This window comes from Syngnathus leptorhynchus, chromosome 5 (genome assembly GCF_054491065.1).
Source record: "Syngnathus leptorhynchus isolate UIUO chromosome 5, UIUO_Slep, whole genome shotgun sequence".
Classification (NCBI taxonomy): Eukaryota; Metazoa; Chordata; class Actinopteri; order Syngnathiformes; family Syngnathidae; genus Syngnathus; species Syngnathus leptorhynchus.
This window is the reverse complement of record NC_141199.1, coordinates 10,789,051-10,802,784: the sequence shown is the minus strand read 5'-3', so window position 1 is coordinate 10,802,784 and position 13,734 is coordinate 10,789,051. Positions and strand designations below refer to the sequence as shown.

The 13,734-nt window shown below is 39.1% G+C and overlaps 1 protein-coding gene across 1 annotated transcript in view; it reads left to right on the top strand.

Annotated features, from left to right (window-relative positions):
* The window catches only part of LOC147056871 (cytoplasmic phosphatidylinositol transfer protein 1-like), a 35,543-nt gene continuing 21,809 nt past the window's right edge, over positions 1–13,734 (top strand). Inside the window, exon 1 of the mRNA XM_085912337.1 lies at positions 1–325. Coding sequence (XP_085768463.1) covers positions 278–325 — 48 coding nt within the window. The 5' untranslated portion in view covers positions 1–277. The remainder of the gene's footprint in view (positions 326–13,734) is intronic.

The window sequence follows — 13,734 nt, the reverse complement described above, 5'->3', positions numbered from 1 at the left end:
TATTGCGAGCTTGTTGCTAACTCCTGACTCTTGAGCTTTAAAGGAGGGGACAAATCCTTCAAACTGAGCTGACTTGGCATTGCAACGTTCCGCTAGCGAATGCTGGGCTCGGATGAGCGAACTCCGTAAGTCGGGCCATACTTGGAAAGCACCATCCTCCCTTATGCGCTAACACAAAGCAAAGGAGTTTTGCATTTCTTTTTTGGATCCTACATCCCAGTGAGGAGGGAGCGTTGTGAGACACATTGTCAGCAGCAGCACGGGCAGCACAGGGAAGATGTTGCTGAAAGAGTACAGGATATGCATGCCGCTCACTGTGGAGGAGGTGAGTTCTTTGCATTTGTGACGTTTTTGTTCTCCTTTGAAAGCTAGGTTTTGTCCAGCAAACTCATCTAACTTGGCTCGTCTGTGTGCGCGCGTTTGCGCGTGAGTGATGAAGTTCATGCCAAACAGCCGCATGTAAGTAGCACGCACGCACGGACGCACGCACGCACAAGCGCTATTATATATATTTGTATTTATGTATACATTGTTGCCTCGATGATTTTATGTTTTATTTTAATATATTAATAATCTAATTAATTTAATTAATTAATATAACGCGTTTGCGCGTGCGTGCGTGCGCGCCTGTATAGGTTTCTGCTCCCGACACGCACAGACGCAATATATTATATTAATTACAAGGCTGGAAATAAAAGCAATTATGCAAATCAATTACTTGATAGGAGGAGCAACTTTATATGTTTATGAGGTATTTTTTTCCCTGTAGGTTTTATCAAAGCTTAAAAGTATGTATGTTAATACACCATGAAATATTTAAATTTGTGAGGAATATTATTTGTTTGGTCTCTCAATATATTGAGTCTTGACATGACTTTGACTTTTGCACAATAAATGTACCCCAAATTACATTACAACAGAGCTTTTTATTTTTTTTTTATTTTTGCTTTGCTTCTAGACATAAAAAAGTTTGAGGCGATACACAATGTGTGTATAAAATAAGAGTTGATTCTAAAAAAAGAAAACCAATCATTCATTATGTTGTCATATTTTATTTATTCTTTATTGAATTGCTTCAGTTTCCTGGAATTAACCTACAAAAAAAAAATGCCATAATTGAAAATTTTTTGGGTCCTTTCAAAGGAAACACCGGCAGCTGTCGGTGCTCAATTTGTGTTCATTTTCCATATTTGTCATTCAAGCTGACCAATTCACCTGAGTTTGTGTACAAGTAGAGGCATCAGAACCTGATTTTTGGTTCCCTTGATGGCACTTTAGCAATAAACCTACTGTATGTCCTCAACCTATGATGAAGACACACACACACACGCATGCACAAACACAAACACACACACACACACACACACACACACACACACACACACACACACACACACACACACACACTTGAGTGACGGATGCCCTCCCCCATTGTGTGCATTCAGATTTGTCTATCAGGTCTCGACTCAAGTCTAAAATTAGAAGTGGAGGATAATTGCTCTCCTGCTCTGGCATGCACATTACAAACGAGACAACACCTTTTCTCTCTCTCAATTGTCACCATCTGACAGCAGGTCTTTTTATTGTTCATCATTTTAGTTTTTTTTAGGCCTAGTTGCTCCCCTCTCCCAGGCATCTGTTGACACTATCTGTAAAAAAGAACCTCAATGTAGCATTCTGGAGGCAGTCATGCTTACTTTGATAGCACATGGAATATGACTCGATCGAGCATTGGCTTCTTCTGATGGATTGTGCAAAGGATGCGTCTCATCATTGTCTGCATGTCCATGTTGATGGTTTTGATGAACCATAAGATCACTGCTCTTGTGACCAACTTCAGGTTGTCATAAATTGCTGCGACATACACATTCATGATGCAAGTCAAACTTCACATGCTTAAAGACCTGATGATGAAATAATTGCAAAACTTGAATATGACCTAAACAAGAGTCTGGTGTTATACCATGACTGACCTGTGAGAAGTGTTCAAGTGCTTTTACACTGCACTGAGTTTGCGCTGTGCCCACCATGAGGTAGGACTCAGAATAATGCAGGCATGACAGTGGCACAGTACAAGTGTGCCAAAATCTGCCATTTGTTGCTAAGCTACTATACAAGTTATTTTCTGAGCCTAGTTCCTTTTCTTGCTGGTTTGGACATAGTCGCAGCCTGGCGATATGCATTCAGTGGCGTTATTTCAATAGAACGCACTGGCTTTCATTATAATAATGAGCAGGATGAGACAAATGACAGCTAAAGAAGGATTTGGGTCCATGAGCTCCTCAAGACCACTTTAAAGTGTATATCAGGCTGGGCAGGGAGTAGTTTGACAGCCTGTGGGCTACAACAGTATGCTGGGTTTGATTTGAAGCCAATAAAAATTCAAAATGACACATTTGTTTCACTTTCATCAAACTTGGTATAGCCAAAGTATCAAAGTATGTTACCCGGAAGAGTTGTGCAACTTCCCAAAGCTGATGTCATGTTATTTGTATTTGACCGCAAACTGGTTGAGACTGATTCACCAGTACAGGTCACGCCTTAATTATTTCAAGATGCCCTTTCTGTAAATTCTGGATTTTCTATCTTATGTATTATACATCCTCAGAATTTCTATCCATGCACAAAAAAGTATTATCCATATAGCAATTTGATATATTAGGAACTCGTGTGGTCAGGCATGTTTTTCGGTGTAAAGATAAATTCTCTTACCTTGTCAAGGTACTCTACTGACACTCCTGCCTTTGTTGGAGCTGTTTCCAGGTGTGACACAAAAAGTCCTCGAACAGAAACAAAGAAGAGCAAAGTCCTGGATATGTGTTGAGTATTACTGAAGACGAAAGAGCTTTTGGAAAATACTTCTTGTCGTCCTTAGGACCCACTTCTATTTAAAAATAAAATAAAATGGAAACAAACGTTTCTGACCCTTCTTTAAAAAAAAAATCCACTCTTACCACACCTCAGATGAGATTATAATTTTTTTTTTTATAAAAAATATAATAATTATATGAATTTGATACATTAGACATTGCAAATATAGGAATATATGAGCAACATTTTCCCAACCCGTAGGCACCGCTGTACGTCTATTGAATATGACAAAATATTTTATTTTCCTTTTCTCCATACAGTATACACACCTTGAGTTTTAATGCCATTATTAATTCTCAGCTTAATTAACTATCACACTTGCCTCTTTTTGGGGTTTACTAATCCACATAGCCCAATTTTGACATACAATACAAACGTAAGCAAAATATTATATACAAGCATATGTAGGTTGAGAATGTGGAAGGAGGCAGCTCAAGAGAGAATAGAGGTTTTTATGTTCCTCGACCGTATTTGCAAGGAAAACTCAGCTAAAGCATTTCTTACTTTCTCTCTAGTTAGTCAGGTCTAAATGAACCAGGATGGAGACAAAGAGGCCACTTCTTGTGTTTGTTCTTCTCAAGGCTGTGTGTGTCATGCCATCAATGTGTTTTTAAAGTTTCCTGCCTCTCCGAACAGAAAGGAAGGAAGAAGGCTGGAGTGTCAAATGCGTCGATGTAAAGTGACTGTGTAGACTGTGTGACTGTTAAGAATTCAAGCTAAACAAATGAAGGAGTGGATGCTAGTAAATAAGGGAGGAGTTGTACTAATTTGGAATTTCCTCAGAGTTTTGCACGAATGACGGTTTGTTTGCGTGTGTGTGTGCGTGCGTATGTGCGGGGCTGCATGTGTTTTTGTCAAACAAGGTCACGTCTCTGTCTGCATATTCTCCGGAAACCGATGTCTCTGACGGCTTTATGACTGTAGCTTCATCACAATGGCAGATGTAGGACAGACTTGCTTCACGGTGTTTATTCAAGTTGAACTGTAAACACCACAGAAATCATTGAGCAATGTCAGACAGCATGCGGTCTTCCATCAGCCACCTGTTTTAAGTCTCCAGACTTCCTTTTTGTGCATCTGTCTTTTTGAAGCCTCACCCTAAGCGTGCAATGTTTTAGGAAAGAAATTGCGCCACCGCTATACTAGTGTCATGTGACTGAAAGGAGGAGGGGTCGGCAAGCTTGGTTGATTTGCGTCACATAGTATGTTTGGTTTTGTTTGATATTTTTTGGGGGATATGACGGTTCATGTTGTCAAGCAACCTCAAGTCAAGAAAATAAGACAGCTATTATCCTTATGGTTAACTGATTTCTTTTTGAGACTCATGACTTGTTGCAAATAAAAAAAAAAGGGTGATTGCTTTGTTGTGATCAATTCATTCTCAAAGGTGTATTTTATTCACAAGCTATTTTCCACAACAAACAGAAATTTCATTTTTTGTTGGAAGTAGGTACAGATTGGAAATGATTAACTTCTTTAGATATTAGGGATGTACAACAGCACTATTTTTATACATATATGAAGTGTAAGCATAATTGCAGCCATGGTTGTGATGTCACGTCACATCGGAAATTTCTGTTCTGTAAAAACTGACAACCATTTCTTTAAGGAATTTAGTCTCATTGGATCCTCTTTCTGCCACGCCCAGCTACTCTTGGAAAAGATGAAAACGGTCGTAGGTCACGGCAGATGAGGTACCACAGTGTTTTTCCTTGCTACAGCTGCTTTTACTTACACCTCCCAGTCTTCAGCTGACATGCTTATTTGCAAACTCGTGACCCAAAATGCTGACATCATGCAAAACTACGATTGCTACCCATAGTCAGCATATGCTCTAGCTGCATTAATGACGTCATGTTCGCCTAAAATGAAGCCTACATACAGGAATCGTAGGCAGGGCCGGCCCTACTGTTAGGCAAGCTATGCAGCCGCCGAGGGTGACAAAATCTAGGGGACGGAAAAATCATCAGGTGCAAAAGTCCGCCCTGGCACTTTTTGCCGCCCACTCCAGCATTCTCACTCCCCCACCCAAGGATGGGAACATTTACGAAGCGGCAAAATCACTAGATGACTAGATATTCGCTAAAGTAAAAGCTCGTAAAGTGATTAAGTGAAGCCCACTGATCATGTAAATTGACATGATTTTTTTGGTATGGATCAAAACACAATTGTGTATGCAACTGTATGTCAATAATAGCCTTAATAGAAATAGAAACAATAAAATGTTGGTTGTGCTAGTAGTTTAAAGATCACTTGGAAATTGGTGGGGGCAGGGGTGCTCTTTTTGGAAGTTGCCTAGGGCGACAAATACCCTTGGGCCCTGATCGTAGGCTATGTTTATACAATAACAACGTAGTTCAAACCTGGCACATCTTTGTTTTGGTTTTGGAAAGGTTTGGTGGACATACAACGGTGCTGGTAAGCATAAAATACAATAAGTTAATGTGTGAGCTTTGATGCAAGAAAAACTATTTTTAAAAGCACACTTGTTTTCAAGTAGGCATTACATTGAAGCAGCTGTTGCTACCATAGAGGTCAGATTGTAAAGACGTGCTTGACAAGTAGCTCTTTGCAACATCTTAACCACATTTCCACTGCTTGTAAAAGTCAGCTATTTTAATATTTGTTACTTGGGTCACTCTTGTATTGAGTGGGGGCGATTTCCCATTTTCCCATGTAGTATCAGAGATGTAACCGAGGTGCAACGAGCCTGTGCGTAGGGGAATGCTGTTATGCTGAGAAAAGGTATGAAATCAAATGACCCACTAAACACTGTGTGAAAGCTTTTGCAGTTGCATCAAAGCATGTATGTGTTCATTTCAAAAGAAATCACTAATTTGACCACCATGATTTTACCCTTATCTGAATCTAATATTAACTTACGCATGTCCGAAGGGGTCTTTTAGGAAAAACACAACTTCTTCTTTAGATGGCAGGCAATGAAGATGGATTGGAGATATTTGGAGATGCATGACTCTTTGAATGAGAGGAGGCCGAACTTGGTGAGTCAGTGTCCAGATGGAGAACTGGAACTGCAGGGACACCTGGGCTGAGTCTTGCTCACCGTGGGTCTCACTTGCTGCGTATGCACAAAATGGGATCTAAAAGATTCATCCTGTGTGGTTAATCGTATGTCATGTTGTAAATTGACATACAGTACTTTTCCTCTCTTTGAAAATAATAAAACAGTAGGGTATCTGCTTTTTTTTTTTTATCTCCTTCAGTCCTGCCTGTTGTGTTTGTTGTCTTATTTTTTTTATTCTGCTTAGGCCACCAAACAATATTCCTTCTTCGTGATATGACAGGTCCGATTGTGTTTTTTGTGTGTTTTGTAAGAAAACTACGCTTTTTTTATGAGTAAGACTGAATAAAATTCCATATCAATTTAATACGACTCTACTTGCCAAAGAATACATAGAGTTAACTTCTAAAGCCTCATTTAGGGTTAGGCGCGTAACTCTATCTGACCACTTGCATGTGGACGGTTTGCTGATGTTGTTGATATGAGAACACACACTACGGAGAAGCGTTTGTCTTCACGCAGCTGGCACATCCACCTGATCCGGACACCTGGTTGTTGCACTGTAATAAGATTACAAGTGTCATCTTTTCTTTTCCCCTGTGGACGATTATCTGTCATTGATATCCATGGAAGCCCTCATGTTTTTTTTTGTACATGTGCCAGCATCAAGAATGACATTGACCATTTGAACACTTGATGCAACATGAGCATGAGGCTTGAGGCACAAGATTAGGTTTAAAATGCTCACAGGCATGTTTTATTTTTATTTTTATTTAGGTTGTGGCAGCATGGAGTTGGAAATGGCCATGAAATTCCATTAAATTCATCATCTTCTGCCTGTAGTGCTCTGTCATGTGTGAGCAGGAGTCTTACCCAGATGACTTTGGGCGAGAGGCAGACTACACTCAATCATAGGGCCCATTTTGACAAAAACTGTGGGAATGTATGTCCAGTCAAGTGAACTGATCTTGAATCCTTTAATAGGGCTTTGGCTCACTATTTCATTTCCCAAAGTGTTTGATGCACTTCTTTCATTCCAAATTCACCCAGCTGATCATATGATTTGGAACGTATAACTGCTATGCATTAGATTATTCCAGGTTTTCCCATTTTGGTGGATTCCCCCCCATCCCCCATCCTTCATGGTCAGATTCCTCCCTTCCACGCATGGTTTTGTTTAGGAAATGGGCTGTTTGTTTCTTTGGTGTCATGGGGAGGTGCAAGGCCTTTTACCATCTGGTATACAATGCAATGCTGTGATTCAATCAAAATCCCATTGACTTCCATTTAGTCCTTTGGAGGAAACCATCATGTGTTGTGATGGCCCATTATCCAACCATTCTCATTTCCTTATGTGCACGTACTTCTGTGTTTGTGTTCACGTGTGCTTTGCGATTGTTTCACAACGCGGGTTTTGCTCATATCAAACATCGAAAGCAGAACGCTTACTTAGCCGCATCACCAATTGTTTGTCCCTCTCGTGATTTAGCAGCGGCACCTATACAGCATTCATGATATGCGGCAACTATATATATGAGAGAATTTTGCCACCTTTGTTTTTGTTTCACAGAGATCATCTTTTTCCTTTAGCTTTGTTGGGTCAAAAATGTTATATTCACCGGTAGTGCTATGAAATATGGTCTAGCCTAGCCACATCTAGTGCCAACATATGTAATGTTGTGTGTGGCTCTATGTCTACATTTATTTATTTCAAGATACTCCCACCCTCCAAAAATATACCATTGAATAATGTTGTATTACAGAAAGGTTGCCCGTGTGACTCGTGTTGATTCATTCTAAGAATAGACTCTCTCCATCTTAAATATTCTACTGTGACTAAAATGTTTCATCTCTCAGAAATTGCGTGTGAAATGGAAACGAGTTGCATTGGTTAGCCTGTCACAGAAAACCTATTGAAAGACTTTAAAAGTTGCTATTTCACACCAAGACCACAACCAGAATAAAATGACTATTTTCTAGAAAGGTGTGTGTGATGTACGTATATTGTAACATACTGATATCTTTTTATGTAACTATTTGTTGCTTTTTTGCCATTTCATATTTTTGCATATCTGTGTCTTTTTGGTTGATGATTGCGACTTTCTCATAGTGGGGCACGCAGGATCAATCTTGGATCAATTATAGCATAGCTATAGAGATGAAATTCCGAGCACTGATTGGATGCGGTTTACCAAGTTTCTTCCAAATGTTTCAACTTAAAATTCTATCTAAATCTTTCTGAATTCACAGTTCCTCAAGGTGTAAACATGCTTTTGCTGTAAAAATCAGATATCTGGTAGTGTGCAAATAATTACATTTCTATAAAGTTGTAACATTTTCATTTTGTTGAGATGATGACAAGAGTTCATGGAATGTGATGCGAGATGAAGGCTCTTTGTGGTGCTACAAGTACTTGACATTACAGTACAATAATTCATTTGCTAGACTGAGCTACTAAGTACCATGGGGCAGTTTAAGAAGAAGCACTCATGACAAGCTTATCTTAAAATGGGCAGAGTGGGAAGAACATTCAATGGTCTTGGGAAATGAGTTTATGCAAACCATTCAGACCCTTTGCCCTGAAACACATTTAATAATGCAGTGAGGTTTGGAGCGGCAAGTGCTGAATGATGGAGCAAAGTGGCTATACAGTGGAGCCTCGGTTTTCGAACACAATCCGTTCCAGAAGGCTGTTCGAGAAGTGAATCATTCGAATTCTAAATCATGTTTTCCCATTACAAATAATGTTTTTTTTTTTAATCCGTTCCAAGCAATAAAACAAGCAACCGTAGCGCGTCGCCGACCACGCAACTGCACCGCGCTGGTCGCATTATTGTGACAGAGCGGCCGCTGAAATTTAGAAAGTATTTGTAAAGTCCTAATGGACTTTCCCTTAATTTTAAGTGGACCTCAGTGCGCAGAAAGTTTAATTTTGTCCGATCGCGCAACTGCAGCGCACCGCCGAAGGCGCAACCGTAGCGCGTCACCGACTGCGCAACTGCACCGCGCTGGTCGCATTATTGTCTGCCGCGCGCCGACCAGGCGCTCACTGTCGCATTGCTTTAGGAGCGTCTTTGTGTTTTAGGATGGCTTGACTGCTCCCATTTGCTTCATTTGAAGGCATGATTAGAGTTGATGCAATCCTCAGAGTAGCGAGAATGTAATAACGAACGGAGTCAGTTGGCATGCGGGTCCTCTCGGCTCATCTCGCGAGGTTCGACAACCGAATTTCGTCCGACATCCGAAGCAAAAAAATCTCGAATTTTTTTTTCGAATACCGAATTGTTTGAGCACCGGGGCTCCACTGTACAATTTTTTTGTACACTGAAACGGATGTTTTGATTAGTAAGAGGTCAAACTACTCAGCCATGTATTCTCAGTAAAAAAAAACCCAATTTAATTTCACAGAAGAATACTGGATTTCATCTAACCAGGTTCAGTGTTGAGAATGAATGGATGACTTACAGTTTCAATAAGATACGTACCTTCCATAAGCATTATCTGCTGTAGAAACAATCTGAACACTCCATTCCGTTCTCTCTCTATAAATTATTGAACACATTCCTGACAAAAGCACAAGAGGCCTTAACACAATAAACAGGGTTATAACACCAATGCCGCAGCATAATACACACAGCTCGAAGAAAATAGTAAATAAAAAGGTAATTTAGGATTGCTAAAGGATTGTGCTTGTAATGTCATTATGACGAATATAACAAGAAACATAATTTTGCTACGGTCGAGTCTACATCATCTCTAGTTGGCTGATAGCACACTATTTTTTTTTTTAAAATCCACATTCCATTGTCTTTATTCCATAACTGTCCTTTGCTTATGGTACCTTCAATTGTGGATTCTACCGCAGTGTTTGCAAGTTTCCCACAAGTTCTAAATGTGAACTCTGTAACCAATCTTTCTTCGAATGGCTTAACTCGGTAAACTCTTCTGGGCTCTTTGCAACAAATAGACTTTCACTGTACATTTGAGTTAATAACAAACAAACAAACTTAATTAAGGAGTGCAGACAAAGTTTCTCCCAGCGAGACACATATAAAGCATGCTAAAGATAGCTATATGCATCCACGCTTCATTATGATCTCTCGTTTCTGTGGCAACCATCGCTATCCATGCTTGCCACTGCCCTATAGCAAGGTGGATGGATTATAGCGCTGTGGTGATTATAGTGTAAGACCCTCCTCAGGATAACTGTCAAATAATGAGGCAGATGATGAAGTCTTACCTTCCCTTAAGCTTCACCACACCAATCAGGTCTTTGCAGTGTGTTTTCTTAGCCACCCCCCGCTTGGACACATTCATGTAAATAGCCTATGTTTACTTTCATTCAGCATTCCGTTACATGCTTCTCTCATCATGTTTACACATCTGGTTTAAAAATACCAACTAAATCCACTCTTTTTTTTCTCTCCAAAGAAGTCTGAGTGTGTTCACATGTTATATATTAATTTGAAAAACTCTTTAGGCTCCAGCATAGCACACCCAAAACCCTCATGAGAAAAAGCAGTTGAGGAAATGGATGGATATTTTATTGTGATACAATTCATTCAAACCACCACACTGGCTTTCTGTTAGTAAAATCCTGCTATTGGTCTGTAACTCTCCAAATGGTCTTGAACCAAAACATATGGAATTGAATTATCTTGTAATGTGCTATACCAATAAACTTGCGTTGCCTTACCAGTCATGTAGGTGCTAAATGACTTAAACAGGCGGCATACTGCTGTAGATCACATGATGCTAGCAATCTAAATCATGTGATGCCCCCATAAAATAATGCCTCTACTTTTCCAGGGAATTGTGCAAATTTTGTGTTGTGTCTTTGTTTTCCCAGGTTCAACACAAAGTAGGAGCAAGCAGCAAAATGCTCTATCCTTCATATACCCACATTTTAATTTAACCTTCATAGTTTTATCACATTGTGATGCTATATTTTTTTCACTTTTTAGGTAAAAATCAAAGCAGACTTTCAAAAATACATAGGCTTGTCAGTGCCAGCCCCAATGTGGAATTGATCACTTGAGTCATACCTCACTACGTTAAGTTTAGGAACAACAGCATGCCGCGTTTACAGTAAATCTTGCAATGTTTGGTGCGTTAAATCATGTAAATAAGGGGCCCTTGACCAAAGCAAAGAGCTTCTTCTCAGGTATTTTTTTTAATCTGACACCAGTTTTACACACTTGTGGATTAACACATTTAGTTCAAATCTTCTTTATTATGTTATTATTGATAAACAATTATCTATGCAAAGGCTGTTGCTGAACCTAACCCATCATTCATACATATGACTACATATATTGCTTTATTATATATGATTATTATTATGAAAGCCCAACGTGTTAGACAAAAAAATGAGAGTAGATTTTGGAAGTAGCACAAAAAAATAATCTAATTGAATCTATAATTCTAAAGATACAAACAATTATATTTGTGACATATATCACGTTATCTCATGACACATCACAGTCAAAGATCAAACTTCTTGGCTCAAGATATCCTGGCTTTGTATTCAACAGCTTTCAGCATGTAGCATAAAACTCAGAGGTGTGAAAGTATTTTGGTTTTCTAATGTCAAACAGTTGGTATGTTGGTGTTCTAAATTCTAGCATGCAAAGATTCAGTGGCCCCTCTGTGTGTTTTGGTTGTGGAGAGTTTCCATAACAACTGTGCATCTATCTTCAGTTGAACCGCTTTAGGAAAGAAACCAAATACTCTCATCTCAATCATGATATGTTCATTTCAAAGCTGAGATTGAACAATTGAAAAATGTATTTTATTTACACCATGTCCCTTCTCATCACACTTAACCATGTTTTTACTCTTTTCAATATATATTTATATTACTCTGCAAGCAAGTTTTATTACTGCAGCAACATATTCCTAATGAATTCCTCAGAGTATTGGTTTATTTTTTGTCATTGTTTTTCCTTGGCATCCTTAGATGTATCTCGAGTCGCTGATTTCCATCCATCAGTCGTCGTGCACATGTTTCCCCCCTTATTTGTTGCTTTCCGGCTCAAGACGTTTGTTCAGCGGGAGCAGACATCTGATCACCTCCCACACATTTCTTTTTATATAGACATTTCTTAGTGTGCGTGCATGTTTCACGTTACCACCTCCCTCTCACTTGGACGCGACTCTTTCATGTGCTTTGTGCCAAATTGACTCACATCACTGAGATGTGGATTGTTTTTCTATTCATGCTGTCATTGCGAATAGATAACATTGATTGTTCTCTAAATGGAAACAAAAATGTGAAAAGCGCAAGACTTCGTAAATGCCCAAATTTGAAATTTAAAGGTGCAGTCTCCGATACCCAAGCTGTTACCGAGATTTGAATTTTGCCGCACTTCCTATTCCAACCAATGAAAGAAAAAAACGATACCAAGAATTGAAGACAGTTGTTGAAATCAAATGGACTAGGATAACTATCACTTTTTATTTCATTGAGAATGCACTTCATTTTTTCGTTTGTAAAATTGGGTCAATAGTTTGTCAGTGACATCTTTGTAAAGCAAACAATGAAAAACACAAAAAAACATTCTCGGAGGAAGTAATTACACTTCTCAATCTGTTGTCTCGATTTGACTCGAATGTACAGGCCTCCTCCCGAACTCTTTTTCTTCCCCTCACTATATGTTCCTAACGTGTTTGTGTTTTTCTACTCAATATTTTGCTTCTGTATGCATTCAAAGCTCATGTTTGGACATCCCCTCAGATGTTTGAACAGGGTGCAAAGTATCTTTAGCGGAAAACAAAAAAAGAAGAAAAAAATTGTGGTTTGTCTCTCTCTAGCATCTGACTTTCTCAGTTGTCATTGGCTGCGTCACTTTACCACTTATGTGTCATACTTTCCAAAGCCTCATATAAGCAACTTTTGTTTGCTCCATGTGACTTGAGCTGGATGAAGCACGTATGTGTTCACAATTAGTGTGATTGCTTATATCATATAGTTTCACTTCTCTGTGAAGTGTCAGTTTCTTGTTAAATCAGTGGTGAGCTGTGAGTTTCAGACCCGAGCCTCCAGTGGATATTGAAGTCACCTCAATCATGTCTTAATATCACCGTCATGTCACATTATAATGTACTCAAAAAACAACAACACTGTATATAACACAGAAGAGGCAGAGGCATTTCACGAATTTGAGCATGAATACCATTTATTATTTAAGTATCATCAAAGCAAAAAAAACACAGTTGCTGTTATCTTCCAATAAATCACTCCTAACCTCCGCACTGCAGTAAAGTAATATTCATCTACATAAAAACTTGAAATAAATAACATCATACTCACCAGAGAGCCTGATGCAGAGGCAGCAGACCTCCTTTCTCTACTCCTTCCTGTTCTACTCTTACAAAAGGGCCACAGCGCCAACCCTGCCACCCCCCCAATTCCATTGGTAAATGTATTAGTTACACATTTATCGGCTGATCACTGATCGCTAGCATTACCCTGAAGTACTGCACCAAATCAGTTGGTACTATTCTCTAAGTCTTAAATTTCATACAGTGAGGTCAGTGGGTCTGAAAAAAAAAGAGCAGCAACCTCAGGTGCCCCTCTGAAAACCAGACCTAAATGAGTGTGTGTGTTTTATTAACTTAATCAATTGAAGGACAGCCATGCTCTCAAATGCATATTAATTACTGCATCCCTTCACCCTCTATGTACTGTATTTGTTTATTTTATCTTTTGATTAATTTTTACAATTCCCCAAGCTCATTTGTCATCATAAATTAGCCCTACATGCCTGGATTCCAGCCATGCGGTCAATTAGAAAGATTGGTATTTACTTTATGGATTACATTGTACTTATCTTTTTCTA